The 15,884-nt window shown below is 34.8% G+C and overlaps 1 protein-coding gene across 1 annotated transcript in view; it reads right to left on the minus strand.

Moving 5' to 3' along the window:
* Positions 1-15,884, minus strand: part of LOC106637462 (uncharacterized) — an 877,306-nt gene that overhangs the window by 350,511 nt on the left and 510,911 nt on the right. The window contains exon 5 of the mRNA XM_089593884.1: positions 11,089-11,241. Within this exon, the coding sequence (XP_089450010.1) occupies positions 11,089-11,241 (153 nt within the window). The remainder of the gene's footprint in view (positions 1-11,088; positions 11,242-15,884) is intronic.

Here is a 15,884-nt window from a genome sequence, read left to right on the forward strand (position 1 = left end):
CTTGTAATTAACGTATCTAGTCTACTACACAATGTTTTTTCCAGCCATCGTAAGATTAAATGTTTGTACGTTAATATTTAATACAGAGTTAAAAATATGCATGTATAATAATATACTGAAATATTTTAGTTTGACCTTATAGAGCTGACAGATGTTGATGAAACGTTGTTAATTATATGTACATCATTACTAACAACAAGTGATGCAAGTACTATTTTTCTCTGGAAGATCGACCGTTTTCAAACAATCCATTTATCTAATGATAAACTTTAGCAAAATCTGGAACCATTATGAACAAAATTGTGACATTAACACTGCCATTCAAAGTTATATCTTTTTTTCTTATTCGTTACCAAGCTAATTTGCATTGTAAGTTAGTGGTTTCCAATTCAGAAATTACGATACCCAATTTTTCATATGAGTTGTTATGCCAACATTATCGTCCTCGTTAACTTTCACAGCACTGATTTTGTATCTTGTTTTTTCTTATAGGTGGCTTATAGCATTTTTTACGAATGCTTTATTCTGTACTGCTGTATTTCTATCTTATATGACTTATCCTTTGTGAACGCTTAAAAAACTAAGGAATTATACAAGACGTCAAATTAAAATACGAAAGTAATCGTTGTAACAACATGGTAATTATGTATCTTCCTGATGAAAGTTTGAGTTAGTTTTTAATATCTGCACTATTTATTTCAACATCTCAATGGTTTGACAGATCGTTCTTAACTAAGTGCTGCAGTGAAGCTTAAGCTACTTTAACGTTTTTTGAAATTCTCGATAATTCACACTCTACTGATAATTCATAGACAACGTAACAGTAACAACGTTCTCTCGAAAATTGAATAAATTGCTGTCTTTATCCTTTTGACATTATTGTGTATGATATGTGATACGTCAAGTAATTGGTTGATCAGTAATCTGTAGAGAAACTTTAATAATAACATATTAAGGTATTGCAGAATTTAAAATCTTATAAGCCCCGTGACATCTTTTGTCTTTTTTTTTAGCACCACAAGTGGAAGGACACGAAATGGCATTGTTAGCCACAGTGATGTAACGAGGCAAAATGGCCTCCATGTTCCAAAATGCTCTTAATGATGCAACGTATATACAAAAAGCAGAAAATCAAAGCTTCCCCAAATTAGTATGTTTTTTTTGGAGCTGTATATACGCTGAGAGGAGAAGAAGAAAACGTTAAGGGAGATCCAGCTGAGATGCTGAGACACAGCAGCGCCAGCGAAAAAGGACAAGGAGAATGTGAAGGCAACTACCGTGACAAGCAGCAACTGCTATGTTGAAAGTAATTGCGAGAGAAGATACGTGGCAGCAGCACCGGTGGTGGCCATTGCTTGAGCGAGAAATCGTGAATCACTCTGGAGTAGAGCCTCCAGTTGTACGCTTAAGTGCGAGCAGCAAGAGCTTTCGGCGGTTTTGCAGGTTAGAGGTGAGAGTAGAAAGAGAGAAAGAGCTGTCAAAATGTTGTGTCGTGTATGGTAAAGAAAGATACTATGTATTAGTGGTTAAATAAAGAATAAGTGAAAGGTATTTGTTTGTGCTTTAATTTAATAGTTCTGAAAAACTCCCACGCCAATCTCCTTTTTTTAGGAACAGAAACCCGAGAGGTAAAAGGGACAAAGGTGACGAACGTGATCGAGGTTTGGCAGCGCTGCTCCGGCATCTCTTTTTGCTTTTAGGTCAAGAAACAGTGTTACAAAATGGCATCCCTTGTGGGGAGATGCGCAAGACCTACTAATTTCTGAAAAAGTGTAGAGTGTTTGTGTAAGTGTAAATGGTAGGTAATGTTACGTGTAGGACTTGTGTGAGTGACGAGGTACTTGTACTGGTTAGGTAGAGGACAAGTCAGTTTGATGGACCATAGAATATTTCCTTTTTCTTAGACTTTTGTTGTATTAAGTGAGCAAGTAAACTAGTACTGAGAGTTGCACACCAAGGACTGTGAGCCGAGAACGCACTAGAGTCGCAGTCGATCGAGTAGCTTGCAAGAAATTGATGAGGATCTTTCATCCTGTAGTGCGTTAGTATACCTTCAAGTGCTGTCACATCCCCTGGACTACTGGGAAGTATATAGGACATACGTAAGCCTGGCCGATCTCGCTGAGAAGTCACGGATCCCTGAGTCTCTGTACCCGGACATACGTGAGCCGTGTGACCGTGCTTTATTAGCTGGTCTACTGAGTCTCTGTACTTCGGTGAAGGTTAGACTAAGAAGACATCGTTAGGCGCTAGATGTCAATACAAGGGCTAAGATTGGCAGGTATGGGAGCACCGCTTGACTGAACTGGCATTGCTGGAGAAAACCCTCCAGTAGTAGCTGATGCCTCTTGTGCGACTGCTAACTCGACCACGACTACGTGGACCATAATAAGGCCAGTGATAACTCCCTCTCAAGAAGGATGGGCTATCAGCTTATTTAATTAGTAGTCTTCTTTGCCTTAAGTAATAGTTGATAGGCTTGTGGTACCTCCCCACATGGAATATTATTCCATGTATTTTATGCAGTATTATAGCACTGTTTCGCAGGATTTAATAATCCCTGGACTGACGGGTCCCCCGTTCAAAGCGCAGAGCTTTCTACATGCAGTGGGCACTGCATTCTTGGCAAACCCACCACCACTATCTGAAAGAAATCCTAACGCTTCTGCTGGAGCGAGTGAATTCCAGGATTATAAAAAAAAGTCAAGTTCACCCATTCCAGCACCACGCTGCTTGGTGGCTATTGAGAAGCAGGAGAAGTCAGAAGAAGTGGTCCAGCTCAACGGAGCCAGCTTTAAAGTATGGATGCGGTGAGTCGGACGTGGACGAATTACAGACGGCTGAGAATTGGAGGGAAAGTATCAGGACCTCCTTACCAAGATACAACTCTCCTGCACCAGTTACACCCAAAGTTATGTGGGAGGACCTGTAAAATGAGGGAAGACTGTTTTCGGGAAACGATATGCCTCTAAGCCGTTGCAAACCACAGAATTAAGATTCCTACGAGATAAGCAACGAGTCGAGCTAGGTAAAATCACCGCAAGTAAATCGTTCAAGAGTTTATCAGACAAGTTGGACTTCTAACCTAAACCAGTGGGTAGACGATCCTATGGACAAAGAGGCTGCGAAGGATTGGCACCGCGAGCCCTTTGGGTTAGCCCAGGACGAAGGACGCCAAAGTTGGTTCTCCAACGGCAATCTCAACACTAGGATCCCAGATATGTCAGCGTCTTTTCAAGGAATTCAGCCAACCATTGCACTGACGGACAAGGACCGCCACTACATGCTCGCATCCATGAAGACTACAGGCTGCAGGACAACTCTAGAGAGGAGGCTACCCAATCCCAGGTCATCAAGGCTCTGCAAAATTAAGGACTGCGCTACACAGGAAAAGAGCGCGCAGAGAACTCTGATGACTTCTTGGACCACCTAGAGGTCTGTAAGACTAATTGGGCATAAGTGACCAAGCTCTTTGCGGAGCCTTACTGAGCGTCCTGCTTAAACGAGCTGTGCGCTGGTTTAGGACCACTTAACCTGACTTCGTGAACTGGACCGTGTTTTGCGAATCTTCAAAGAGACAGTTTGATAAGGAGTACCAGGATTAGGACTTACTCCAGGACTTATATTCCCGGTTTTGACGCAAGGCTAAGAAAATCTGAGTATTTCTCACTAATTTCTGGTACATTGCCTCAAAATTAAGATTCCCCCTGTCAGAAAGGACATTAGCCAATAGGGCTAACCAAAATCTCCAACTGGAGTATCAAAAGGCCATGGCAGACAGGGTTATCGGCAATTTTAAGGACATAGAGAGCTGTGGACAGTGTAAGGAGAATCACAAAGACTTGCATGGACGGTATTACCCTCCGCCAGGGCCAGAAACCATGCACGTTCCAGGTACCATGTACTAGAACCCCATTCCAAAGACGAGAATCTCTAAAGTGACTGAGTTGCCAGAATGATTCAAGAGTCTGAATCAAGCTTCTCTAACAAGCAACGTTCAAAAAAACAATTCCTGGCACAATGGACAGGTCAGTTCTGATCTGGACCCGCTCACGGCCATGTTACTACTCACTCCAAGCGATGAGAACGCACACACTCAACTGGCTGCAATAAGGACACAACTCCACGTGTAAACTCAATGACAGACACTCAGACTTATTTAAAAAACGACTAATCAGGACTGGACTAATAAGCTGGCGTGAAGACAAACTACAAGCCCAGTGGCAGTACCACTCACCTAGCCAGCGATGAATGCATCTAAGGGTAGGACACCAAACTATCTATTGTTATCAGATTAGATAATTTGCATGTGGAGAAAGGGGTTATTAAACACATCATTGTCTGAAGATGACTACGCCCCTTAAAAGTTGACAAAATTGCGACACCCCTGGATGCACTTACAAAACATGTAGGAACTGCAAGGTACTAAAAGGGAAGATGGATCAGTTAAAAACAGAGATAGCCTTCACAGATGCTAGACTACTAGGGAGCTACCAGAAACTCAGAACAAATGGAAGAACAAAATGAGCAGCTGAAGACTACGACAGGAGCAATCCAAGGATTGGGTGCTGTCCAAGGACTAGATGGATGCCACCAAGGAGACGTCACCATACAACCACAGGACTACCATTCTGGGAAGGCCAATGTAAGTACACCTCCTTCTTTTTATTGCTTTCTGAAGGACGGCGTCAGTTAGAGCATGATGGTTAAATTGGCTTTCGAGCCGCCAGAGGTGTTTGAGCCTAGGAAAAATGGCCTTCATGTTCCAAAATGCTCTCGCTAAGATGCAGCGTATATACAAAAATTGATAATATACAAGAAGAGATCGTGAGTCAGTCTGGAGTAGAGCCTCGATCTGTACGCTTAAGTGCGAGCAGCAAGAGCTTTCGGCAGTTTTGCGGATTTGAGGTGAGAGTAGAGAGAGAGAGAAAGAGTTGTCGAGAAGTTGCGTAGTGTTGGAAGAAGAGAGAGAAGTATGACGAAAGACTAGAAGTTGCTGTGTCCTACCACCAAATCATCATCGAGAGGAGGGCCTGGATGAGAGACTGGCAGGGGTTAAGGACCACAGAGAGATAGAGAGAGAGAGAGAAAGAGAGAGAGAGACGATGACCATAAGCCAAGGACCTCCAGGCTATGGGAGCCTCAGCGGGACGCTGACAACAGAAGCGACTGCGAGACAGCGTTAGGTAGAGTGTTTCCTTTCTTTTTTTCTTATTTTCATGCTTCGTGCGAGGGCTTGCTAGCGCTGGCAGGACACCGGAAATTGTCCAAGAGTAGTAGGTAGGGTGAGAAAGAGCGAGAGAGACAGAGAGTGAACGTGTGGGAAGGAGAGAGATATTTTAGTAGTGTGTGAGATTGGAGACGAAGTGCGACCGTGTGCTATGCAGTAGTGTGTGCTCAGGACCAACGGAATGTAGTGTATGAGCTTGCAGCTCAAAGGGTATGAGGCGATGTCGCTGCAGCACAATCCAGAGGACGAAGTAAAGCGTTGTGTCGTGTATGATAAACAAATATACTGTGTATTAGAGATTAAATGAAGAATAAGTGAAAGGCATTTGTTTCTGCGTTAATTCAACAGTTCTCCCCGTATAACGAGAGAACTTCCGCACCAATCCCCCTTTTTCAGGAACAGAAACCCAAGAGGTAAGAGGGACAAAGTGGACGAACGTAATCGAGGTTTGGCAGCACTGCATCGGCACCTCTTTTTGCTTTCAGGTCAAGAAGCTGTATTACAGTGATCACAGAAGTTCTCGTTGTGCATATATAGCTAACTCGTCAAGTTGGTACTATTACTGAAATAGCTGTACTCACTCCTTAACTATACGCAGTCCAAATGCTCTGCCCATGCAACGCAATGCTTTTTGCGTGTAAATTTTATTCGTAAAGTTAGTCTATAGTATACAATGTGTATATTTATATATATATATATATATATATACATATATATATAGACTAAAATAAATAACTACAAAGTTTTGTGGGTAAAATTTAGATTCTCCATTAGATTTGAGATTCTTTGAGTTTAACAGTTATGATTGTCATAATGTAACGTATGATTCTTGATTAAACGTTATTTGTGTTTGACCGTGTCACAATTTCATAGCACACTAACTTTTGAGTCTGTTTTTCTTATTTTCTTTAACCACTAAGTGCACAGTAATTATTTGTCATGGCAGTCCATGGGTCATTTTCGCCTATGTATTTTTGTGTTAGCTGTAAGCACGGAACTGCGAAATTTAGTGCAGTGACTTCGTTGCTAGTACTTGATTGAGGGACTAGCTCTGCACGTACTGCAAAAGTATCTAGACTCTCCTGTGATAGCCGCAGGATGTTAAGGTACAAGACTAACTGTGGCGAGCACTGCTGTTTTGGCAGTTTTGTACCACCAATACGGTTGTTGATATTTTTCAGTGTATTACTATGTTTTAAAACTCGTTTAGTAAAATCTATAAGATGACATTTTAGGTTTTTATATTAAAAATTAGTAGTATAATTGCCCTTAATAACTCTTTTAAAAAGTGTTATTGTTTTGCTCATTAAACGTACCAATTGCTCATACGACTAGTTCATTGTCTACATAACAATAACTATGTTTTTATAATAAATTAAATTAAATTAAATGTCAAAAGTTATACTAAGCCTAGAACGTAGGTATGTTCTAGTAGTTATTTAAATGTCTAAGAACACAACATTTTCAGAACAGAAGACGTACTAGGAAGTCTAAGTATCAATGCTTCTTTCATGCCCATCCAAGTGTAATTAAATTCTTTTACACTGTATTAGAAAGTTATGTTTCTTTTAAGAAAAATTTCAAGGACAAATATCCACAGTTGTAAGAATTACTTTTTTCCCATACTGCTAAGGATGACTGCTAAACTCTTGACTTTGAATAAGAGCATTAACCTAAAAACTTTTAAAAAAGTTGCAGATCTGTGGAACCATTAAAATGTACGTTATGAAAAGCTCACTTCTAATACGCCACCCAGTAACTTCTAGATATTTTTATATCATTAGTAGTGGCTACAGACGTTTTACGAAGTCATGCACCATCAGCAGCAAAGTTGTTTCTCATGAATACTAATGAAAATTGAAAACTTTTTTAGTATTTAGCATATTTTATCGAAACTATATTCGTCAAAGCTTAATCAAGTAGTTTTGCTTCTTTGAGTCCTTTTTTTATTACTATTTTCTTTTTAACATTTTTCTGCGTAGGGATGTTAAAATACTCCTAATCAAGTTTTATTTAATTCTAAATAAACTATTTTTCTAAGGCAACAGCTTTTTAAAGTTGATTATATCTCTGGCTTTCTGTTTGTCAATTTTTCGCGTATTAAGTGAAATTAATGCTCTACGTAAATTAGGATATTCCATTCTCTATATCATCGCTTAACTTAAACCAGCAAGCAAGAGAATAAAAGGTAAAGATCAAAGTTTGCTTATAAGAAAATGTAAGACGCATAAAATTTGAGTATACTTTTTACTACCCATTTTTATAACTGCACTACAAACTCATTTTCAAGCACTACTAATGACTCAATGACTCCTTAAGCACTTTTGCTGTTAGTATCCAGGTCCTGTCAGGCAGCTTCAATAACTGAACTTTAATTTGTTTAAACGCTTAGTCATGATGATTAAACCTCTGGAAGCTAATCATGATGTTTTGTAAGGCAGAACATAGTCTTGTGAATAAAGATAAACCAAAAAAAAAGCAGTTTACAAAAACAATAACGGATAACTTTATGTTGACTTATAGCAAATAAACTTTATTAAAATAAGAAATACAAAGTAAAAAAGCGTTAAACTTTGCAATTGAGGTATTAGCTTATTTTTTACTTTCTCACTCAGTGCAGACATAAAGTTCAAAGAGAAAGCTACAAAATAACATGTTCTGTATTTCAATGTTATTGTAAAATAGGAAAAGCGTTTAGACGGTGGTGAACTACTCGCCAACAATAGTTACGCTATAATGTGGTCTATATACTTGTTGTAAAACTAATAGCTTCTTAGCTTTAACCGTAGATTTCAATAAAGTTACATTTCAAAATGTGTACGTGTATTGAAAGTCACTCCATTAGCTAAAGTGCAGGGTCCTTAAAAGTCGTTCGTACCTTTCATTTTTGATTTTCACTTGTAGCAATCTCAAAGATAATAAATGTATGTGGTTTAATTGTACTTCAAAACACTTAGTTAAAAGAAAATAGTAACTTACAGGATAATTATGAATGGTAGCATCTTTTGAAGTCATATATTAGATTACAAACTATGAGAAAATATTAAATGATTGGTAGGTAACCAGAAAATATAAATTTGGGAAATAAAGTTCAAGTATTGAAAAGTTAGAAAATAGTGCGTCAAGGTAGCAGCAAATTAATACCAAAATCCAAAGTAGGTAAAAAAGTTTGCATTAGCAAGGCAAGCAATACATTAGATAGAAAAATTATGCTTGACTGGTAAACAGGAAGATTTACTATTACTTATAACCCATGTGGCAGCATTTGATCTAATAATGTATTATCTTAACAATGTATTAGCTTATTTCTAGAACTCTAGAACAAGAAACTTAAGTTTTTCTGAGATTGCTGGGGTTCGATCTATGTCTTGTGTACGAAGTACAACTCTAATTTTTTTAAATCAATATTTTATAAAGTTATATTCATGATCTAATATTTCTGTATTTTTTAATTATGCTTCTATTCTTTGGCGAACATCTTACCTAATGCTTAAAATATACATTAGCGTTGACCACAGGATTCTTTATTCTTTTTACTTTTTAACCAGTTTTTAAGCATCCATACATATACCATATATCTTGCTGTGAAGCCTGAGAAATTTCTAAATTATCATCATGTAGTATTCGTCTTTTATTAGGGCTACAATTCTCTTATTCCTTTATGGTATATTAAATCGTTATCTCTTGCATTAACAGATATGTGAAATTCTAAAATATTTTTCACAATAATTCAAAAATAATATTTGTCATTTCATACATGAGACTATTTGTATCAGTGTAAAAAACTAATCTCTAATATAACTTCTTATAAAATCTTAGTGAAAATTGTATAATACTGCTTAAAATAAGTCACAAACGCTAAGTATGACGAATATTAATTTTCCTGTATGAATTTCATCGTGTCAGTTGTTTATTATTATTATTGCATATATTAAATCTAGGACGGGCTTACTAGCTTAATTCGTTTAATACACCTAATTTACACCTGTTAATACACCTAAGGGCCATATTAAGTTCCATAATGATTTAAAAGCCCTACATCGACTCATTTCTGCTTATTCTTCATTTTTTCGAATTACGAATTGGTAAAGTTAATCATTAAATAACTTAAGAAACATTTAATTAAATTTATTTTTCGCATTTTTACATTTTGTATAATTGTAACCCAAAACTTTTTTAAGTTGTAGACTCTGATGTTATTGTTATACTAGAGATTTTTTTTTTCGCAAAGATTATGACTTACAGCTTAATGAAAGGCTAAATAGAGGAATAAATATTGGTTTTCATACTACAACACAGTGTTGTTCTTATTTTTTTAAATATGACTATACATCTAGCACAAAAAAGTAAATCGTTGTTAGCAACTAGAATTTTTTTGAGATATTTCACGTTTACTTCAAAGATGCTGCCAATTTTAGCATCATTATATACTGTAAAGACTTCTAACTTATTATTATTTTTCTTTAACTAAAAATTACATCGTAATAAAGATTAAGTCATAGCCCTACTGGACGTTAAGTTAAAGTAATACATTATGTATTTTATTTTCGCTAGGTTAGTAGCCTTTATTTATGTACAAAATGTTTGCTTGAGCATATTAATTGCCACTATTATATTCTAGCTCATATAAATAGTTTAACAAGTATAAGCATGTTGATATCAAGTGACAGTTAAACTGTTGTCTATAACGTAAATATTGTTTGAATATATTTTAACAAAAGCAATAGCATCAAGAGCAGCAGCAGCACTACCAGACACCAAAATAATGTGGTCAATGTACAAGATAAAAAAAAATAAAAAAGAAAAAATTACGTAATAATAGAGAACAGGTTAGAAAACTCAATATTAATCAGTAAGAAGAAGAAACAATAAGTTGAGATTCATACTTAACTTTTGCTTTAAATTATATAAAACAGTAAAAGCCCTAGAATAATGTTATTAATAATGGAAGAAAAATTCATCTAAAAGATAAATAAGCCTTAAAACAAATAAAAAGCAACCATCGAAAAAGATGTGTAAAAAAAGATACGTTTGAAATACAGCCAAACAAGGCGTTAGCTGAAAAAACTACAAGTTTTAAAATATTCCAGCACGTCTTCTACCACAAAGCATTTACACTTCAAGTAATGTTTATTTTTAAGTTGACTCTGTAATGTAGCTGTACAAAATATTTTTGCATTTCTTATTCAGTTGTTTGAACAATAAAGAAGACAAATTAATACTTCTGTAAAGCAACGACTTTAATTTTTGTGCACTTTAACGAAAATGACTTACGCGTCGATTCTATAAACAGCGATCGCACTGGCTTTCCTTGTTTAAGAACATATTTCTAAATTTTACAAACAAGGCATACAGTGCTCCGCTACTATGCAAAAGTCCACTATATTTACTGGTCCGATTATTCAGTTATAAGGTTATTTATTAAGTAATTGGTGTTAGTTATGTTGTTAATCTGAATAAAATCTCAATATTCATCCCTAAATAATTGAATCAATGGTTGTTGAGTTGACAAAAACAGTGTAATACAATGTTACAATACATATTACAAGATCAAAGTCAACAATTATTGTTTAGGTAATATATTTTTATTCGGATTATAAAGGTCTTTATGATTCATAAACAGATCAAGTGGTATTTAAATAATAAAAGTCTTGCTGAATTATAAGCATATTAAGTAGCATGGTTAAACATCAGCTGATCCTATGGCTTATTAAGCAGTGAAGGATCCATCAAGAGCTCTTCAATATTCATTGGAGGCGTAAGTTTCATCAAGTTTACTACCTATCACATATCTTTAACAACCTTAAAACTACAAGTAAGAAAAAAAATTGTGCTAAGTAGTTAGAAAACTATTTTACCTTCCAAGCCAATGAATGCATCTGAATCGACGTGAGATATTTGATTTCCTTCAAGTTCTAATGAATTCAGAAGTGTCAGGTAAGAAAAAGCTCGAGCTGGAACTTCATGAAGATGATTATGAGCAAGTCCCAAGGAATCAAGGCTCTTTAATCCTAAAAAAAAGTAATTAAAACTATTGAACTACTAGTCAAAACTAATTTGTAATTATACTTATGCATATAAGATTAAGATCATTATTATGGACTACGCATTAAAGTATTTTTTGATGTTTGAAAAATAGTTAGGCTTTATTTTTATATATTATTACGACATCAGCTTATGACATACATAATTAGTTAATGTTGCAACCTTGTAAGCTAAATGTTAACTTTTTACGTTTACCATGAGGAAAAAACAGAAGAAAAAAATAGATTTTTGTTGAAATTTTAATTTTGACGATTATAAACTTTAAAAACGATTTTTTAATATAATTTGATACTAAGATTACGTTGACTTGAGAACTAAGGAGAAAAAAATTTCCATTTGCTCCTTTGTAGACGTTGGCGACATGCAGTTATAATGTATAAGATAAAATATAAAGCACTGTTATGTTAATATTAAGAACGTTATAACAAAAGAACACATTATTTAGACTGAATCAACTAAGTTAATTAGTAACTTTTGTATATATTAGATTCAAGTACAGCAATAAATTTTTTTTATGTTTAAAAATCTCTACAAAATAAAAAAAAATTAAAACATAACCTGTGACTATGTCAACACAACAGAATAATTATTTTTGCAAGCCAACAACTAAGTTTGTAATAACACTTTTGAGCATCACTTTATAAGTAAGTTAACAAAAACTAATAATTATTCTACAATTTATAAAATAGCTGCTCAGTAACTAACGTTATATCTATGTTCTCTATCGGTTATTTTTAAAGTGACATAATAGTTATTAATCTCAAAAACTTTTAATCCATGTAAAAAAAAAGTAACTATAAAAAAAAAAGAACTTAAAATAAAGAACTTGTTAATCTCAAAAACTTTTTATCCATGTAAAAAAAAAAGTCTTTTATTTTTGCACTTTGTTACTATAAGTGTGTTGTTATTATAAATATGCTCTAAATGGGTAAGAATTAGGCAAAATCCACTTCTGTTACACTTTTTCCGAAGGTCACTAATCTAAAATCGTTGATTTACTTCGTAGGGCACGCGCCTATAGAAGTACAACTTTCAGAATTAAATAGTTTTTTTTTTGTTTTTGGACAATAAACGAAGCAGCCACTTTGATAGTCAGTCAAATCGGTACAGTAGTGCAGGGTGCAGGAAAGGAGAAGAGACCAATACGTTATATATTTGGAGTTGAGCTATACGTATACACTTATAATGGCCGCTGTAAATGTGGAGGTAGTGTTAATGGTACGCTGCTTAGAGGGGAGGAGCTACTGGCCCAGTACAACTGACGGAGGCCAAACAAAACAGAGCCATCAGGCCTTTGGGTGCTTGCGCCTGAAGAGAAAGACAGAGCTTTTTGCAGCGATGTTAATAGCTTTAGACATGGCTTTATTACTATAATGGGGTCGGAAAAATATTGTAATACTTATTTTGGTCAAGCCCCTGTGGGCCCAAAATTCCTTAAATAAGAAAAGAAAGAAAATCTTATTATAGAAATATCTTTCTATAGATGTTAATTATAATTACATGCAGTAGCTTTAGTTTTCTCTCATAGTACATATGTTAAGATTAAATCAAAGAACTGTGCGACATACGCTGTGAGCATTTTCATAGAGCTTTATTAGAAAGCAACTACCTACGTTTACACCTTTATAGTTGCCTTGAAGCACCTGATCAAAGAGAAAAGGCGAATATTGTTATGTACGAGGAGTTCTTACGCTCTTGAAATGAAGGAGGACGCGTCAGGTTAAGGATTTACATGACCAATTAGTGCTTGACCTAGTTACTTTTAATTGACACAAGCAAAGTCATGGTGCAACAATTATGCAGTTATTGATGGTTAAAACTACTAATGTCACTGATCTTTTATTGAGCACAAGTTGCAGTAAAAATTGTGTCTGATATTTCTTGTGGATATACGCAGTAAAAAATATGTAAATTGTTGTTTATTCACATTCTTGGATGCATCACTGTGAATTAATGTTGCAAGATAAGCCTTTTATAAAAGTGTTAGAGGTTGCACGCGTGGTTTAAGTTTTGTGACGGTAGCTTGTTTCAAAAAAAGAAGGTTATGTGTCACGTGATTGCAGAAGCAGGTGTATCGCTCGATGTTTCGAGATCACCGAGCTTTGGATTTTTATAATTTAAAAACGAACCTCTGTGTTTCAAAGTAATTAATGTTAAGTATGTGGCATGGAATATCACATCATAACACCAAAATACGTGTGGCTTGGGCATAACTTGCTTTACTGTGTCAGGGTACTATGTCTACTATTAGACACAATATTCACCGTAGGGCTTGATCATAATTTTACAGTGCACTAGTGTTAAACTAAACATTGTTAAAAGTCAGTGGCTGGAAAGACATCTTCAAAACGTTATGTCTTTTGTTAGTATCTTTGCACGTACGTATGATTTGCTTACAAAATGTATAAAATAGTATTCGAGTACAACTTTAACGCAGAGTATAAGTAAGCTGGAAAAAGAAATTTTGTAAAACTTTGTTTTATTATGGCGAAAGCTCTTTTTTTGATTTTTAAAAAATTTTTATTGATATTTTTTTAATTTTTTTTTTTATTAAAGTTAAAAAACATAGATATTACTAACAATAAGGTTTGGACTACGAAAGTCTTTTATAACATGTGTCGCCGAGATCCAACTGTTTAAGTCAGAAAACTTATAAAATTATTTATTGTAAGTTATAATTGTTGTGCATCCTATTTATTATTGTTTTTAGCTTAGGTTGTTAAAGTACCCCTAAAAAGAATGGTTTTTTAATTAGATGTAGAATAAAGAATTCTGTGTAGTGGGTGCTGACCTACAATTACAACTAAAGCCAGTATATCAGACGTGGAATGGTTTGATCTGATTAGGAGTGAGTGATTAAAGATAAGATAACTTATTGTCAAACAAGCGTTTTGGAGTCATAAAAAACTATTCTTTTTGTTGTTTTTTTTTTCCTCTTGACGGTAGTAAAATATTGTTGCTTGACAAGGTTTTATCGGTAATATCTACAGCAAAGTCGAGATATGGTGATGTTAGGTTTGGAGTACACCGTCGTTTTGAAACACGTATGCATATTGGAGGTAAGAAACGATGCGTATGGTTCATGGTAGCTTGTTCATATGTGATAGAGGTAGTTACAAAAGCGTTGATCCCAATAAAGAGGATTCAAGAACTAATTGTAAAATATATCAAACAGTTGTAGTAATTGTTGTCATAGTAGTAATACAATTTTTATTTCTTCTTGTACGTTTAACGGACATGATGGCAGCCAAAAGTAATCCAAGTGTATGTCAGCGTCGTCACCTATCAGAGTTGGCAACAGTTGGGGAAGGTTCTGAGAACGAAATATACAACCTCAGCTTATTATGCACTTTTGCTGAAGTGGTAAATAATTCCTTACCAGAGGTGGGAATATCTGCAAAGTGTTTGACCTCTAAGTTTTACTTTAGCAAATATTTGTTGTGGAAATGCAACCTGTTTAAGAAACCAAAATAAAAAAAAAACACACACAAAAAATTAAATAGATGATGTTTATAAATAGAAGAAAAAATATATATAAAGTAAAAAATGTTAGGGAACAGTTTTTTTTTTCTTCAGTTATGTATCATAGCGAGCTGAGTGCAAAATTGTGTTTCTATTAATAAACGATTTAATGATTATGAATTGATTTTTATTATAGCAATTTCCTTATCGATATTAGTTCTTGGTGATAAACCTAGTTACGAATGAGTCTAAGTGTGAGATAATCTCTTACAGAATACAGCCATTTGTGAGTGTTGTTACTTGGTTTTATAGGAATTTCAAGGACTATATAATATCATTTAACGTTTTCTTAGAGCTTCTTCTGTGGGCTTCGTAAAGAGAAGAAACTCACAAGTTGCATAGTGGATTTTTCTAATCGTTACATAGAGTGGTTTAAATAGTAATAATCGACTATAGTGTATCCATTCTTTGATGCAGTCCATATCAGCTAGAAAATAATTTAATTGGTGCTGGGTTATAAATAAAGAGTCTGTTTTTGGCCTAATATCAATGTAACCTTGTAAGTTTTGGTATGCTTTTGTGGCATGGGTAGTGGATGCATTTTGCAAGAACTATGTTGGTCATTTCCGATTAAAGGAAATATTATTGTAACTGCTAGTTATCCGTCATTTATCAAAGCTGTTGTACAGATAATAATTTGTAACTAAGCAATAGTGATTCGTATTCCATTTATTGGTAAAGAATGTTTGTTACCAAATGAGTAAATTTCTTTTACTATTTGACTTAATTGTTTAGATGAAAGTAGACGCAGATAAAGATGACCTTTGGTCGTAGCTTTAATTGCGTTCATCAATGTTTACAAGGATTGCAGTATGTAATACGAGAATTTATGGAAACGGATCATGTATATGCTCATTGATTGTGAGATTGTATCAATCTTTTACTGTTCTGGTAAATACATCGAATATTTGGTAAGTCCCCGTACCTGTTGTGTAAGTTTTAGATTTTTTATTTTTGTTCGTTTCATTTCTTTGTAAAGTGTTGCTAAGTTTGATCGTATGACATGGGTTTGGTTTGCACCGAGAACAAAAACGTTTTTCATCGCTAAATAAGTATTGTTTAATTCAGAAGCAAATTTTTTTCTATC

Source organism: Copidosoma floridanum, unplaced genomic scaffold (genome assembly GCF_036245765.1).
Source record: "Copidosoma floridanum isolate Cflo_tuat_1 unplaced genomic scaffold, Cflo_Japanese_pri ptg000020l, whole genome shotgun sequence".
Lineage (NCBI taxonomy): Eukaryota > Metazoa > Arthropoda > Insecta > Hymenoptera > Encyrtidae > Copidosoma > Copidosoma floridanum.